The sequence below is a fragment of the Ostrea edulis genome, chromosome 4 (genome assembly GCF_947568905.1).
Source record: "Ostrea edulis chromosome 4, xbOstEdul1.1, whole genome shotgun sequence".
In the NCBI taxonomy this organism is placed as follows: Eukaryota; Metazoa; Mollusca; class Bivalvia; order Ostreida; family Ostreidae; genus Ostrea; species Ostrea edulis.
In genome coordinates, this window is record NC_079167.1 from 79,896,942 (window position 1) to 79,913,155 (window position 16,214).

The 16,214-nt window shown below is 34.7% G+C and overlaps 1 protein-coding gene across 1 annotated transcript in view; it reads right to left on the bottom strand.

Annotated features, from left to right (window-relative positions):
* Window positions 1-1,313: 1,313 nt before the first annotated feature.
* Window positions 1,314-16,214, bottom strand: part of LOC125682711 (multiple epidermal growth factor-like domains protein 10) — a 41,093-nt gene continuing 26,192 nt past the window's right edge. Inside the window, exons 6-9 of the mRNA XM_056161496.1 lie at window positions 6,936-7,073; window positions 6,239-6,376; window positions 4,214-4,345; window positions 1,314-1,500 (exon numbers count right to left, since the gene is read on the bottom strand). Coding sequence (XP_056017471.1) covers window positions 1,496-1,500; window positions 4,214-4,345; window positions 6,239-6,376; window positions 6,936-7,073 — 413 coding nt within the window. The 3' untranslated portion in view covers window positions 1,314-1,495. The remainder of the gene's footprint in view (window positions 1,501-4,213; window positions 4,346-6,238; window positions 6,377-6,935; window positions 7,074-16,214) is intronic.

Genomic DNA, 16,214 nt, shown 5'->3' on the forward strand with positions numbered 1-16,214 from the left:
CGTAGTCAATATCTTTGTGCCAAGAACGACCTAACAATCGGTATGAAACATGTCAGACAGCATTTGACCCAATGATAGGTTGTATTGACGAACTAAATCGTAGATAAAAATGATATGAAATAATTGAATGCAACCAAACGTCATTTTCTCAATGACATTCTCTTACAATACTTTATTTTTTGCTCATTCACCTTTCGCAGACATTTATCTTTATTTCTTGCTTTTAATCATGCTGCCAACTGGATCACTTTCCCCAATATCTTCATGTATTGAAAACAATTCAATATCTAAATTAGTTGTTGGTATGTTAGAACAGGTTTGTAATCAAGTTAAAAAACGTAAAAATGAGAGTTTGTTTTGGGGATTTACGAAGGAAGAATAAAAGAAATAAAGATAAATTTCTGCGAAACACTCGGACACAGAGGCCCCCGCATGTAGGTGAGGGTAATATTGAAAATCTTTACCCCTCCAAAAACCCATTGTTAACTTCGGCTTCACCTCAATGTCACCCCAACTACGTGCAATATTTCGAAACAAAGTACAGTGTACGTACCGTAATTTGTGGAAACGTCACCAGCTTATTAAGCTGTCTACAACCGTAGTTGTGAGGATTGTTTATCATAACTTATAATTTAACTTCAAAATTTGTCCGATTTAACAGTACGTTTTATTTAACAATTCTGATAAGTTTAATAGAGATTCCACAATTAGTTTCCAAACAATCAAATTTATAGCATACACACTGTTAATACCACATACTCTATTTATCATTGTATATCTATTTCATCTTCGTTCTTTACACACTGAACTTAACTACGGAGCACTCCGTTTATCTGATCAAGACATAGGGATCATGGCGGTTAAGACCGGTAGACAGGGGATGATTACTCCTCCTAGGAACATGATCACACCTCTGGTATGATCAGGGGTCTATGTTTGCTAAACTCGTAATTTAGTATTCTTTACAGGAGTTATGAGATTGATCACTGTTCGTTATCTTCTTCACCTTTTCATATTATTTATTCGTAAAATAAATGTAGCGTAACATGTATGAACCCTGCTTATCAAAATGTGAAGGCGAAGAAAACATATCCGTTTACCTGATCAAGATATAGGGCGCACGGCGAGTGTGAGCGATCGACAGGGGATGCTTACTCCTCCTAGGCACCTGATCCCACCTCTGGTGTACCCAGGTGTCCGTGTTTGCCCAACTATCTATTTTGTATTGCTTATAGGAGTTATGAGATTGATTATTGTTCGTATTCTTCACATTTCATCAGTAAAGAAAGGATAATCACGAAAACAAGAAGAATAAGTTACGTTTAATATACATTTTATAAACGATCTCTTAATGACAGATTCTGATATAAACTATCATTGTGCATGTTGAGTTCCTGATACTGATGTACATCGGTATTGTTGACTTGTAATGGCGGTGGTATTTCAGCACTAGCTATATAGTCCGAGGAACGCTTCTCTTGTTTTCTGTTAAAGATTACCCTGGAATGTAGTATGATTGATATTAATTACAAAGGCTTTTTTTGACTCATGGAGAATTTCCATAACCCTCAAACAATTTTATTTACCTCAATAATATAACAATGACAACAAAAAAGACGGAGTTGATGACCAATTAAATAGACAAGGCTGCGATGTATACATCTGGAGTACTATAGTCGTTATTACGGACAATAATAAATTACGGACAATTTGTATTAGTCTGAAAGTAATACAAAAATATTCAAATTCTTAGTCTATATTTACTCCTTATCACTAGAACATATGAAAGATTACAAATTTGTGATAGACAACAATGTTATTAAAGATTCTAGATATTTTGGGGGTGGGAATGGGGATTTTTTGAAATTGTTTTATATCATAATTTGTACAACTATGGGGTAACTAGATACTGAAAGTGACCCATAATAGCTCACAAAGATTTAAAAGAGATCAGCAGCTACTAATACAACCGTAGAACAGTACTGGTTGAACTAAATTAGGAAGATCTGAAAAGATAAAAACGATGACAAACTTCGGTATCAAATTTAAGTGAGAGTTATCATTAAATATTCGTGATATCGCGAGTAAAACCGTGACTACAGTGCATAAACTTTCCAAGGAAGGCAAAAGTCAAGAGAAATTTGATTTGGGGAAATAATATTCCAATTCTAGTTTCTGACATTTTTAACGTATAAGTTATTAGTGTGTCCAGGGGTCCGTGTTTCCCCAACTATCTACTTTGTATTGCTTATAGGAGTTATGAGATTGATCACTGTTCGTAATATTCACCTTTTATTTAAGTGGTAATGTAACGGTAGCGGTATCGGGGAAGCATTAAAAGATTATTTTTCCATCTATTCTCCGATTGCCTAAATCATCCGCTGATATATCCAATTCAAGACAGAAGATGGTCATTAAAAAATTAAATTTATTCATGAAAATATAAGAAACAAATGAAAATAAATTATCAATATATACATTCATACAATCGCATCCATACTATGATCATAACGTATAAAAATATTCTAAGTTAAACCTATCTAGACAGTCGATTAATAATTGGAACTAAAATTCTCGGTCACTCTTCACCCAAAACAGACTTCTGAAACCCGTCCCAACACATTTACAATAAAAAGAAATTATATGAAGCAAGTCTTAGTTATTTGTAACTTCCGACTTGTAAACCTAACGACAAGCTGTTCTGTTTTAACAGTGATAGCTTGTTGATAGTACTATTATGTCTACGAAAATTAAGAACTTACTTAATTATAATCAAAAACATATTTAAATGGAAATTATTATCTAAAAGATTTCCTAATCCAAAACTAATATTAAATGAAGTAAAAACGGACCTTTCGATGAATTAATCAACTATCGGCCTAAAAGAGAGAAAGAGTACAAGCGTATAGCATGCCTAATTTGTTTGCATAATAAATATAAAATGAAATAAAATAAAATAAATAGATAAAGAACTTGCTTAGAATAATGAAGGAAAGAACTCCATTTCATAGAAATTTATGAGTTCTTGAACATGATAAAACTGCAACATTAATTATTGCATAATTGTTCATTCACGATCACCTACCAAGTCAAAATGTAATCAAACGACTGTATCAAAAATACCCGCGTCTTAACTTTTTATACTAAAACATGATGTAGCGTAACAGAAAAGAAAGAATTTTAACAGAAAATGATGGATTTGTGCGTTACGTTATCTGATTGGATTATCGATTAATCAGACAAACTACCCGACGTCCTGATTGAACAAGAAGAATTATCACGCCTCAGTCTAATGCAAACGTAGTCGATAAATGATAGAAAAATTATAACATAATAATAAATTTCTACAGTGCATTTCTCACATATCAAATTATTTCATTGTATCCAAAATAAATAAAAATACAAATTAACAATTCTGTTCCATCATATAAACGCGGATTCAATGTATACCGCCTTCATAACTTTGATCTAAATTTATCGACTATTTTCTAACAACCAGAAGTAATAATGTCAACACGAAAGCAAACACATGTGAACAGTGAAGTTACTCGACATGCACCCAGCTCTGTCAGACTGATGGGGTATTCCTATTACCAAGGTAATTAACAATAAGAAAATAATAACGCAAACCATAAATACATGTTATAGAACTAAGTTAATTAATACACAACTGTAAAGTTCAGGATGAAGTGAAACAGAACTTCATTCCGAATTACCTCTATCATATATATATAGAGACATATCCATATAAACAACCAATCATCACTATGAATATGTGATTAAATATTGTCTGAAGAATACATCAGCGAATGATGTTCTAACGTCAAAACTGGTATACAGAGTCATATATACATTTTGTATCAATAAAAGGAGGAGGAGGAGGGTGGGGGTGGGGGTTACCATTCACTACAGGTATGTTGACGAGATGATGGTAAATATCTAACTTATTCATTTATATAATATGATTCTTATTTAAACAATAAACAATTTCTATTTAGATTGTGATTGCTAGTTCACTAAGGAGGGAGGAGGCTGAAAGGGTTATATTTATTGCAGAATTATTTAATGCAGAGAGTCTAAACGTCGTAAGGCTTGACCCAGGCAGTATTGATGTCATGATTTGTATCTCAAAAATAGGACTTTACAAGCTTGATATCTGACTTTTCGGTAGATAGATGAAAAAATTGTATATAAATATGAGTTAGACACTTACTTTCACTACAGTTAGGGGTTCCCGTCCACCCAGAGTAACACGAACAGGATCCGTCAACATTGTCACAAACGCCGAGGCAGTTCTGAGAACAATTCTTGGAACAGTTGAGTCCATATGTTCCTTCGTCACATGCTTAAATACATTTAATACAGACAGTCCCAGTTAATGAAAGAAACAAATAATGCTTGTTAGGACCAATATTAGGTTAAACGGATAAAAGTTAAGATAACGAACAGTGATCAATCTCATAACTTCCATAATCAATGCAAAATAAAAAGTTTGGCAAATACGAACCTCTGGATATACCAGAGGTGGGATCGGGTGCCTATGAGGAGTAAGCATCCCCTGTCATCCGTAGTCAAATTGATTGTGCCAAGAACGACCTAACAATAGGTATGAAACACTCAGACAGCATTTGACCCCTGGTTATACTTCGATCGATACAACCGATCGCGATAGCTTAGTGGTAGACTGTTCGCTTCGTAACCGGAGAGTCGTGAGTTCGAGCCTTGCTCGTGCCATGGCCGCGTCAAACCTTAGACATTAACATAGGTAGTGATTGCTCCTTCTCCAAACATTCGGTATCAAGAAGTGAGAATTGTTTTTCCTTCTTGTGACCTTAAAAACAGAGGTCCCATGTCTCAGTAGGTGTTGGTACGTTAAAGAACCCTGACAGCTTATTCACAAAACATCTTACGACTAACCTGAACAAAATAATTCTGTCTGAAAATTAAATACCGATCACAAGGTCCCAAGTATGTATTCAGGTTCTATGAACCATGGATGTACTTTACATATTGATCAAGGAAATCTACAAGAAATGAAAAATAAGAAAATTACAATGTTTGTAAACTTTGATCTTAATCGTAAGATATTTTGTGAATAAGAGCCTTCAGATGCCTACGAGGAGTAAGCGTCCGCTATTGACCGGTCACACCTGCCGTGAGCCCTTTACCTGATCGGAATATAGGGCTCACGGCGGGTGTGACCGGTTAACAGGGGATGCTTACTCCTCCTAGGCACCTGATCCCACCTCTGCTGTGTCCAGGGGTCCGTGTTTGCCCAACTATCTATTTTGTATTGCTTATAGGAGTTATGAGATTGATCACTGTTCGTTATCTTCACCTTGCATTCAGGAAGGAATGAGTCAATTACGTTTATTTCAATCTAATTAAAATCAGATTATAAGATACGTTCACAATCGCTACAGTAAGATCTGACATAACCACATAGGAATCACGTCCGCATGACGTTTTGCTTGGGACATTCATGGGAACTATCAGCCAGTCAGATTGCGTCATACATAGAATGATGGCTATCTAGGCGGTTCCCGGCAATTCGTAAACAAGTTGCAGTAATCGCTCTCCCACGAAGTTTATCCCATACTAAACAATATATATTCTCACATAAGGGATTTTAAATTTTCGCAATAATGTCTAATCTATTCCGTTCATGCAAACAATAAAACGTACGACATAAAGTACACCCAAATTAAATCAAATGTGAATTGTGATTTATGTATGAATAAAGATAGGTACGATTTAAATAGTTGTCAAGATGGTTTACTTAATTAACGCGAGGAATATAACGCCAGTTGATGTAAACGGTGCATTGTGACGTCACATCTAGCTGCGATGTGTTTTCTTTCAAACCAAACATATCATTCTCCTTGAATTGTGAACACCGACTATTTCATAGGCGACCTACTGATTGGTTAACATAAAGTTCACATGAACATGACCCCTAGTCGGGTTATGTCAGATCTTCTTACGCAGAGTATACAGCGCGGATCTAAGAAGTCAAATTTTAATTAGATTGCGTTTACCTCGACTAATTAATGCTTTGTTTTGTTTTTGGCCAGTCTCATAACTCAGTCAATTATAGATGGCTGTTCCTTGCCGCTTGTGCATGTGATAAGGATTAAATAAAAATCGAAACTATCTAAGTGTGAATCTACACACCAGATCTTGTAAATAGCTTGATACTCCCATTAAGTGTGTTCATTATTCTCAAAAGAAGACATACGCTTGTTGCAGGACCTTCCTAAGTATCCTGGTGTACAGCCATCCAGACAAGATCCAGTGATGTGATTACATGTCATGTTTCTGCAATGACTGCTGCAGTGATTTCCACAACCTTTGCCGTATGTTACTACTGAACATTCTAGAAGAATATGAGAGGGAAACATTATGAAATGGTTTATTCATTGCTTGAGCTTTTACTAATAAACATAAATGTCATTCGTAAATAGATAAATGTGTTTCAAAGACTGACATATCCATGAAAAAGTATTCTCCGCACCATACCATTCATCTTCTACATATTGCTCGTGCATACATTGGTTTCTATTTGTATACATGTATGTAACTTCCTGAAATATATGCAGTTATCCACGAACATTAAAGTACCTCCATGTCTGTATTTTCTTTTTTATGTATCTGAATGGTAATGATTCTTATCATATTATTAATTTGAAGTTTGTATTTAATTAGTAAAAAAATGATCCTGATTATATCAATGCAATCTATGAAGTAGTTTAGAAGTACTTAAGATATCTGAACCGGAAATATCTTTTTTCTTTTTAATTTTAATTATTTGTTTTTCATATTTCAAAAATTACACGATGCAAACATTGTCATTTAAAACCATTAAGATTTAAAGAAATACAGAGCATGTAAATATTATACAACAGAATAGTAAGAAACGTCATATCTAAAATTACTCTGTACGCAGTTGGGAGTCCTCCATCCCGGTTTACATCCATATGTACAGCTGCCTGTGATATGATCACATGACTGGTTGACACAGTTCTCGTTACATCGTGCAGAGCAGTTTTCTCCATACCAACCAGCATCACAAACTGAAATTAAGAAAAGAACAAAGCACAGTAATGATTATTATTTCAAAACCTGAAAATCTTTACTAGAATAGACAAAAAATAATCATTGTATTATGTTCACTTACTGAATTTTACGAGATAGATCATATACATTAAAATAATTTTTTGAAGGTTTATGAAGGGGAAGAGGGATAAAGCTTCATAAAAGTGGTGTAACAAGACTTTACCATCTTTTATACATACAATACAAACAAAACTGAACAAAAAGTTATCTTATCTTACTTAGTCGTACATGAGAGTATACTTAGCGTAGTTTTGTTTTTCAATGTAAACAGAATGATATCAAAATCATATTCGTGATGTGGAGTATATTTGAAATCAAGATATGAAAAGACTATAACTTACAACAATATTTAAAGTAATGTAAATTTGGAATATGGACAAGAAATCCTTAAAATATGCCCAACATAATCTGACCCAGCCAATGGTCGCCATAAATGAACTATTGGTTGGAACATTATATTTTCCATGAATGTGCATGCATATAAATCCGTATGTGTGTGTGTGTGTGTGTGTGTGTGTTTGTAAGCCCTGTCAATTGAACCAGTGAATAAGAAGGCACACGTGTAAATCAACACGGGGTCGGCCAAAGGAACACGGAAATGGTGGTGTTCAGTTGGATTTTTATGAAAATCAGCATAAAATCATTAAATATGTCATCTACCATCAAAATCCTGAAGTGTTTACTTAACAGGATTTATGAGATGTGTGTAACAGGTGTGTAAAGATTTAGCACTCGTCCATCTTTTTTCCTTGCGAGCATGGCTTACACACTTTCGAAGTGCGCATGCTCTGTTTTAAATGACGTCATTTGTGATATCATCATAATGGAGTTTTCCAGGGAAAGAAGTTGGCCCATCTGAGGTAAGTAAACACGGTTGAAAGAAATGTTTTGCATATTATCAATGGTTTTTTTATTACATAGACTGATTAAATGGTGTTTCATACCGATCGTGTTATGTACAAGCGACAGAGTACCCGAGTTACTGAAAATTTCGATGATAAAAGTGATAAATCTGCGTGAACTGTTTGGGTTTTTTTTCTTTTTGAAATATAATCTTTGTAGTTAATGTACTCTGTATACTAAGAATTCATATTGATTTTGGATAGAATTTCACAAAAAGAAATACGCCAGGTCCTTAGGAATCAACCCCCTACCCCACCCCCCACACGGCACATTTTTTGGATGATTGGAACGTATACCCCTTTACATCTGTCTCCCTACTTTGAAGTTTTTTCCAACGCCATGACATAAATAATAAATAGATAAATAAATAAAAATGCAAAAATAAAAAAGAAAGATGTATATGTATTGGGATTGGCATGTTCCACTTTGTCCGGGTTGAAATCCCTGAGGATGCAAATGTACATTACGCCGCACTGCTTGCAGTACGTACAACGGTACATGGTACAGGCGTACCGCATAGGTGGAAAAACACCAGAATTGCCTAGCTACAGGGCGCCGCCATTGTGGACACCCAAAGTTGTGCGGAGAAGAAAAGTTGACAGGAGATCTGATTGGTCATTAACAGAAAATCTTTGTGATGGAATTTAATAGTGAAATATAAGTGATAAAAATGACAGGTGACATAACAGAATATGTAGAAAGATACAGAAGTTATAAGGGAAGATCTGAGTGGAGAGGTGATATTTGGATGGACAATTTCATTCAGTGCGGATCTACACTAGTTGTAAACAGGCCAAAATTTGAAGGAAAAACGCAACGGCAAGCCATATATTTTTTGGTGGAATTTTGAAGGGGAGATGATGAACTTTGCTGAATGGTGACTGATTTTTTGAAAATTGGCTTAATAAATAATTGACAGTGATTGGAATTTGTATGGAAGTCTATGGGAAAACATTTGGTGGTGTTTGTCCAGGTATGTAACTACTAAGACTATAAACCAAACAGAATATATGTAAAACTATTACTCTGAATGTATTTTACTTGTTTACAATGTAGCCTGTCGGGCTGTGGTGTCACACGCGTGGTTTACACGTGCACTTTAGGTGGCAGTGGAGGAAATTCGAACGATGTATGGATTATTGTCTCCTGGTAACTTTGGCAGTTACCTTTTGCTTTCAATCTACTTTTTAAGAATAATTCAACCCTCGCTAATCATTTCCAAGCTGCATTTCGATCTTGGAAGAATGATCTTCAGCTACAATACAAAATTAAGGGATGATGTTGTGTACTGAGTTTTTCTTGATTGTTTACATCTGTGATTGTTTATGTGATGTATAAACTGATCAAGCTGTACAGTGTCATGACATATTGTGGCATAGCTTCCATTTCTATGCTTGCGCATCATTTTGTCAGAAGAAGAAATTTCTAAAATTAAGATTTTTAACATGTATATGATTATATGTATTTGTTTGATTTTAGTATAATACCTGTAGAGAATATTTCAGTAATATGAAGTGCGACACATTTAGACGCATGCATGTGGTGTTTGAAGGTCTCATCTGAAAGACCAGCAACTTTCTATTTTGAATGCTAAATATGACGATGGAGCATTCACCTCACTACCTACATTTACACCCTAAATAAAGTACATTAGCATGGCTCGAAACCATGATTTCTTCATCATGAAGCAAATGCTCTGTTACCACTGAGCTACCAATTTTTTAACATGAATTCATAGCTAAAAATTTTAAAAATTTATAACTAATTTTTTGGTTAATTCCATAAATATTATTCCTCTCTCTAGACACAATTCTGGGTAACCCCCTGCCTTTGGGGATATAAGCACATCATTTCTTTCAGAATGGGACAATGTCAGGAGAGCTTTTGTTATTTGTTATACTCTTAGTGTTGATGGCATCTATGAACAACAGGATAATGTTTTTAGATTATTATTTCTGATATCATATTTGTAAATTGTTTATGAGGGGTTGTTAAAGTTTGTGGACAAAAGGACACACTTATTAAAAATTCAAAGTTATGATAAGTAAAAAATATAGGAAATGTGTAACAAGATTGTAGATTTGAACATTTTAATTTTAATTAATTTTTATAAGTATTGATTTCAGATACATGTATGACATTGCATGCTTGATCGGGGAGGGGGGCTACAGTTAGATAATATTCTGGTCAACACATTCGATAAACTACAGTTGTACATGGAACTCATTAAATCACTTCTTTTTCTTTCAGTGGTCTTCAACTTTTAATCTCCAAGAAGGAAATGTAATTAAAAGATGAATAAAGTATCCCTAAGAATACCAGAAGAAAGGCTGTGTTGAGAAAAACAGCCCTTCCTCAGTACCTCAGAACTAGATGATAGCCCTTGTTACTTTATGCTGAATATGACACAGTATAGAAGATCTGATCATGAAGAAGTTACACCATTGATACACTTGCCAACTGCCAAAACTACTTTCTGATAGTATGACGAGATTAGAAGATATCATAGTGTAGTCATGACACAAACTGCAAATCAAAGATTGTCTTCCCCAGAGGATGAACAGAGTGCTTCACATGGATAACATTTCCTTTTCGAGTTTTGAAATTAGTAAGTATACAAAATATTTTAGGTCAAATAGTCATAAAATTATTTTTTAGATTTCCATCCTTGCTTGGAAAAAAATGGGGCAGGTGGTGTATTTTTTATTTTTCAGAATATATATTTCCCGTTCATTATACTCGCATGTTGCTGTTGAGTGTAGATTACTTCTTTTTTTTTTTTTTACATTGTTTTCTTTGGACAGAAAATTTTCATACAGCAATATTATAATTGTTTTTAAGTGATTTTGAAGTACATTTTCATGTAACACTGAAGTTGAACATTCTTTTGCGCTTTTTTGAATAATAGTAATTTTTAGCTCACCTGAGCTGAAAGTTTAAATGAGCTTTTCCAATCCCCTGTTGTCCGTCTGTCTGTAAACTTTCACATTTCTGACTTCTTCTCAAGAACCACTGGGACAATTTCAACCAAACTTGACAAAAAGCATCCTTTGTGAAGGGCTTTCAAGTTTGTTCAAATAAAGGGACACACCCCCTTTCAAAGGGAAGATATAATTACAAAATTGCAAAAATAGGGTTGGGTCATTTAACAATTTTCTCCTAAAGAACCACTGGGCCAGAAGAGCTGAAATTTACATGAAAGCTTCCTGACATAGTGTAGATTGAAGTTTGTTCAAATCATGACCCCCATAGGTAGGATGGGGCCACAATAGGGGATCAAATATTTTACATACCAATATAAAGGTAAAATCTTTAAAAATCATCTTCTCAAGAAACACTGGGCTAGGAAAGTACAAATTTACATAAAAACTTCCTGACATAGTGCAGATTCAGGTTTGTTAAAATCATGACCCCCTGGGGTAGAATGGGGCCATAAAAATCTTCTTCTCAAGAACCATTAGGCCAGAGCAGTTTACATAATTTACATGAAAGCTTCCTGACATACAGCTATGCAGTCCAGATTCAAGTTTGTAAAAATAAAATTTCGAAAAGGTGTCGCTGTGTTTGGTGTAAGTTTTGTTCGTTCTGCACAAACTTGCTCACTCAGCTTGACACAGCCTAGGTGTTCATATGTAAATTTTTTATTTTTCGTAACTTAAAATGTCGTGTAGCAATGGTGGCCAGATCAAATTTTCCTTCCAATGTTATAATAGGACTAGACATGGGTATCATTTTGCATACAATTTAAAGTATGTTTTTGCATATACACATTTTTCTAATGCCTGTACACATTGAATTATTAAACACCAGACACGTCCTCCTATCCCCTTTACAAGCTATGTTTGTGTGGGGTTTTTTGGAGTTAGATTTTAGGTAGGAGAAATCATGGTCCCGTGAGTAGGTTGGGCCACAATACTTAAATAGGGATCAAAGTTTTAGAAGCGAATATGTAGAACAAATCTTTAAATATGGGCCAAGGTGAATCAGGTGAGCGATGTGGCCCATGGGCCTCTTGTTTGAATATGCAGTTTATGCAGGATCAGGATATGCCATTGCCGTATCCGCTAATTAATGAGTCATAATTACCATCATTGTACCACAAAGCAACAGTCACTGTACTGTAGTTCTTTTGCTTAACATTATTCAATTCAGTTTGCCATCATCTTCTTCTAGTCTAAGACACGCACACTCAATAATAAAAGTTCCAAACACAGAATTGGGAAATGGCATGGTATCGCATACTTTCACATTCAATAGCATCTCCATTAATCAATTTTAACAAGGCATACATGTGCAGTCACTTGACCAAATGCATATCACACTGCAACAGTCCTTCACAACTACCACATCTTTGAGTACCCTTATAATAGAAACATGTCAAATATAACCACAACGTGCCAAAATGTTAGGGTCAGTCATTGAAATGCTCTAAATCTTTGATATACAAGCCAAATATTTGTTCTCAACTTCTTTTAAAAAAAAAAGGTAGAATAAAAAACAATGGGGTGGATAATTTTGAGAGGGGTGGGCGTGGATGATAATCTGTAAATATGAAATTCTATGTGGCCTTAAGTACAGTAAATATGAAAGCAGATCTTAGTATTTAACAATTTTGTTGATCCATAATTTATTTACAGATTTTATATGATCTTATTTTGTATAATTAAAATCTTAGATGATATATGTAGAATAATTATATCATTTAGCAAAATGTAATGATTTGTAAACTATAGATACATATACATGTAGTAAATTTGTGTAACAATTAATACATTCAACCCAAAAATGAATTTGCATATTTTAATTGATTTTTAGCTCACCTGAACCAAAGGTTCAAGTGAGCTTTTCTGATCACATTTTGTCTGTCGTCTGTCTGTCTGTCCGTCTGTAAACTTTTCACATTTTCGACTTCTTCTCCAGAACCACTGGGCCAATTTCAACCAAACTTGGCCAAAAGCATCCTTGGGTAAAGGGCTTTCAAGTTTGTTCAAATGAAGGGCCATGTCCCTTTCAAAGGGGAGATAATCACAAAAATAGGGTGGGGTCATTTAAAAATCTTCTTCTCAAGAACCACTGGGCCAGAAGAGCTGAAATTTACCTGAAAGCTTCCTGACATATTGCAGATTCAAGTTTGTTCAAATCATGGCCCCCGGGGGTAAGATGGGGCCACAAGGGGGATCAAAGTTTTACATACAAATATATAGGGAAAAACTTTAAAAATCTTCTTCTCAAGAACCACTAAGCCAGAAAAGCTGAGGCCAAAAATAAACATTGATTTGTTTGATGTACTCCGACCGACCAATCAAATTTGCTCCTACCCGACCATTTTTTCCAGCAATTTAAAACTTTGGGGGGGGGGAGGGGTTGAGTCCCTTGAAAAATAGAAAATTCTCCTTATTCTAAAAGAAAATATTACAAATTTTCATGACGTTAAAAAAAAAAAAAAAAAAAAACCTTACCTAGCGACCCACCCTGAAAAATGTGAGTCAGAGTACATCAAACAAAAATATTTTTAATGATGGCCTGAGATTTACATGAAAGCTTCCTGACATAATGCAGATTCAAGTTTGTTCAAATCATGGACCCCGGGGGTTGGATGGGGCCACAATAGCGGATCAAAGTTTTACATACAAATATATATGAAAAATCTTTAAACATCTTCTTCTCAAGAACCACTGAGCCAGAAAAACTGATTTTTACATGAAAACTTTCTGACATAGTGCAGATTCAAGTTTGTTCAAATCATGGCCCCCGGGGTTAGGATGAGGCCACAATTGGGGGGGGACCCCATCAGTAAGCACGCCCCCTACTTCCGGTGTAATGGCAGTAACTGCAAAAATGAAGGCCATTGTGTACAATACTTCATTATCATTTAATGTTGTTCACGTTCTTCTGACCCAGGGATCGAATATTTTCCTACAATTTACAGTGGATCAAAGAGAATTGTTTTATAGTTTTTTTCTTCTTTATGCATATATGACCCAGTATGTCTCTGCAGAGCACAGATCTACATCTGACATTTTCTAATGACTTAATGTTCACTATTTTCAGCGATCAATTAAGTTTTTTAAAATTAGTTTTTCAATCAAAATTAACATAAATATAAATCTATAGCTAACCAGGGGTATGATGCATGTGACCCAAATTTGTCATTATGCAGGGGCCTATATCTATTCTACGAAGTATATTTGATGCGCATTAAAGTTTGAAAATTTTAATTCAAAATATGCATTAAAACCGCTGTTTGAACAAGGCATAAGTATCATTTTAAAGTTACGTACGTACGTAAGTATCTTTGCTAGATATGATGTTAAAAAAGATTAATCGGTTTTTTTAATTACTGATTAGATCACCTGAGTGGGTATAAGGATTGATAAACTAAGATTTTGAATTTTTAAAAAAGCTAACAGACAGATGAAAGAGCTTGATAAATACCATAATACAGTCCATCATAACATGGGTGCATGAAAATCAGATTCTAGAGCAGATATTAATATATTAGGTGGAACATTGATGATACGTCTTATCTGGTATATGTAAGTTGTAACACCCTCTTCATTAATACTGTGCATTTTGACAAAATAGTATATGAAGTCCAGTGGTTCCATTGAATTTGAACATATGTTGAATAAATATATAGTTAGTAGTGGTAGGGAACAGGTATTGCTTGAATGTGTCTACTAGATTTCTTGTTAAATAACCTTCACTTTAATTTCAGTCAAACATAATTTTGCATCAAAGAGAAAAAGTGGCTTTGACATAACCTAGAAAATACAATATTCATTAAAAAGAGCATGGCACCAGGATAGCTAGATGCCCATATTCCCAGCAAAATGAGTCAGTCCTAAAGAGAGTCAACTAGAGATGAAATAAAACGCATTAAAATGTATTGAGAAAAGGTATATATATACAAGTTTTGATTTGCACCTTAAGAGTATATTGATAATTTGTATTTTGACAGCCTCCAACTGAAATACAGTGAAAATATTGCTGCAGTACTGTAATTATGTCTCCCCTCTTTCAGGGGAGATATATTGTTTTTGTACTTTCTGTCCGTCTGTCACAAAATCTTGTGAACACTTCTCCTATATGGCTTATCGGATAGACTTGAAACTTTGTACAATGCTTCATTGCCATTTGTAGATGTGTATATTGGTGGGACGGAAGGATCCAATTATTTTCCTAAAAGTTAATAGTAGATCTAAGAGGGGTGGAGGATGTAAAATACCTTGTCAACACTTCTCCTATATGGCTTATTGGATAGATTTGAAACTTTGTACAATGCTTCATTGCCATTTGTAGATGTGCATATTGTCGGGACAGGAGGGTCCAATTATTTTTCTAAAAGTTAATAGTAGATCTATGCGGTGTGGAGGATGTTAAAATAGCTTGTGAATACTTCTCCTATACGGCTTATCCGATAGACTTGAAATTTTGTAGAATACTTCAATGCCATTTGCGATGTGCATATTGCAGGGACAGATCAAAGATCCAAATGTTGTCCCTAATATAGTGGATTGTAGGGGTGGAGGGTGTAAAATAGTTTGTGAACCCTTCTCCTATGTGGCTTAATTATTGGAGTTCATAATGTCTATGTTCCTGCTCATGCTTTATCTTCCATACCATGCAGTACATTAAGGGGTTGGAGGTTTCATTTGGAGCACTTCCAATTTGGGGAGCTGGGGATACATTTGTTTTTCATAAAAACAATCTGAAGTTATGATATATTTGTCATAAAATGTTTATGATATCTGTATCACTTTGAATCTTTAAAAATGATAATTGATGTGTGAACTAATATTTACAGCTGATCATTTGATAAACACTTACTTTGTAGAAATAGAAATTATGATTTTTATCTAATTGTACATTTCTTGCTACCTTTTACGAAGACCTTTTACTAATCACTTCTCTAAATATTTTTGCAGATTTGTCAGAATGTTATGCATCATGATAAACAGAAAAGAACTTCACAGGTAAACCAAAGCTGACATGGGATGAGATCCTAAAACGAGACCTAGAGTTTAGAGGATTGGATAGGATCAATCCACTGGGTCGCCAAGTGTGGAAGTACAAACTTCAACCTCGACAGGACAGCCAGGCCTCACCCTTGCAAAAATATTAATTTGGCCTGGATAGTCAAAATGAGTGATGATGATGATATCAAGGTCTGACACTGTAAACTCAGTAAGGGT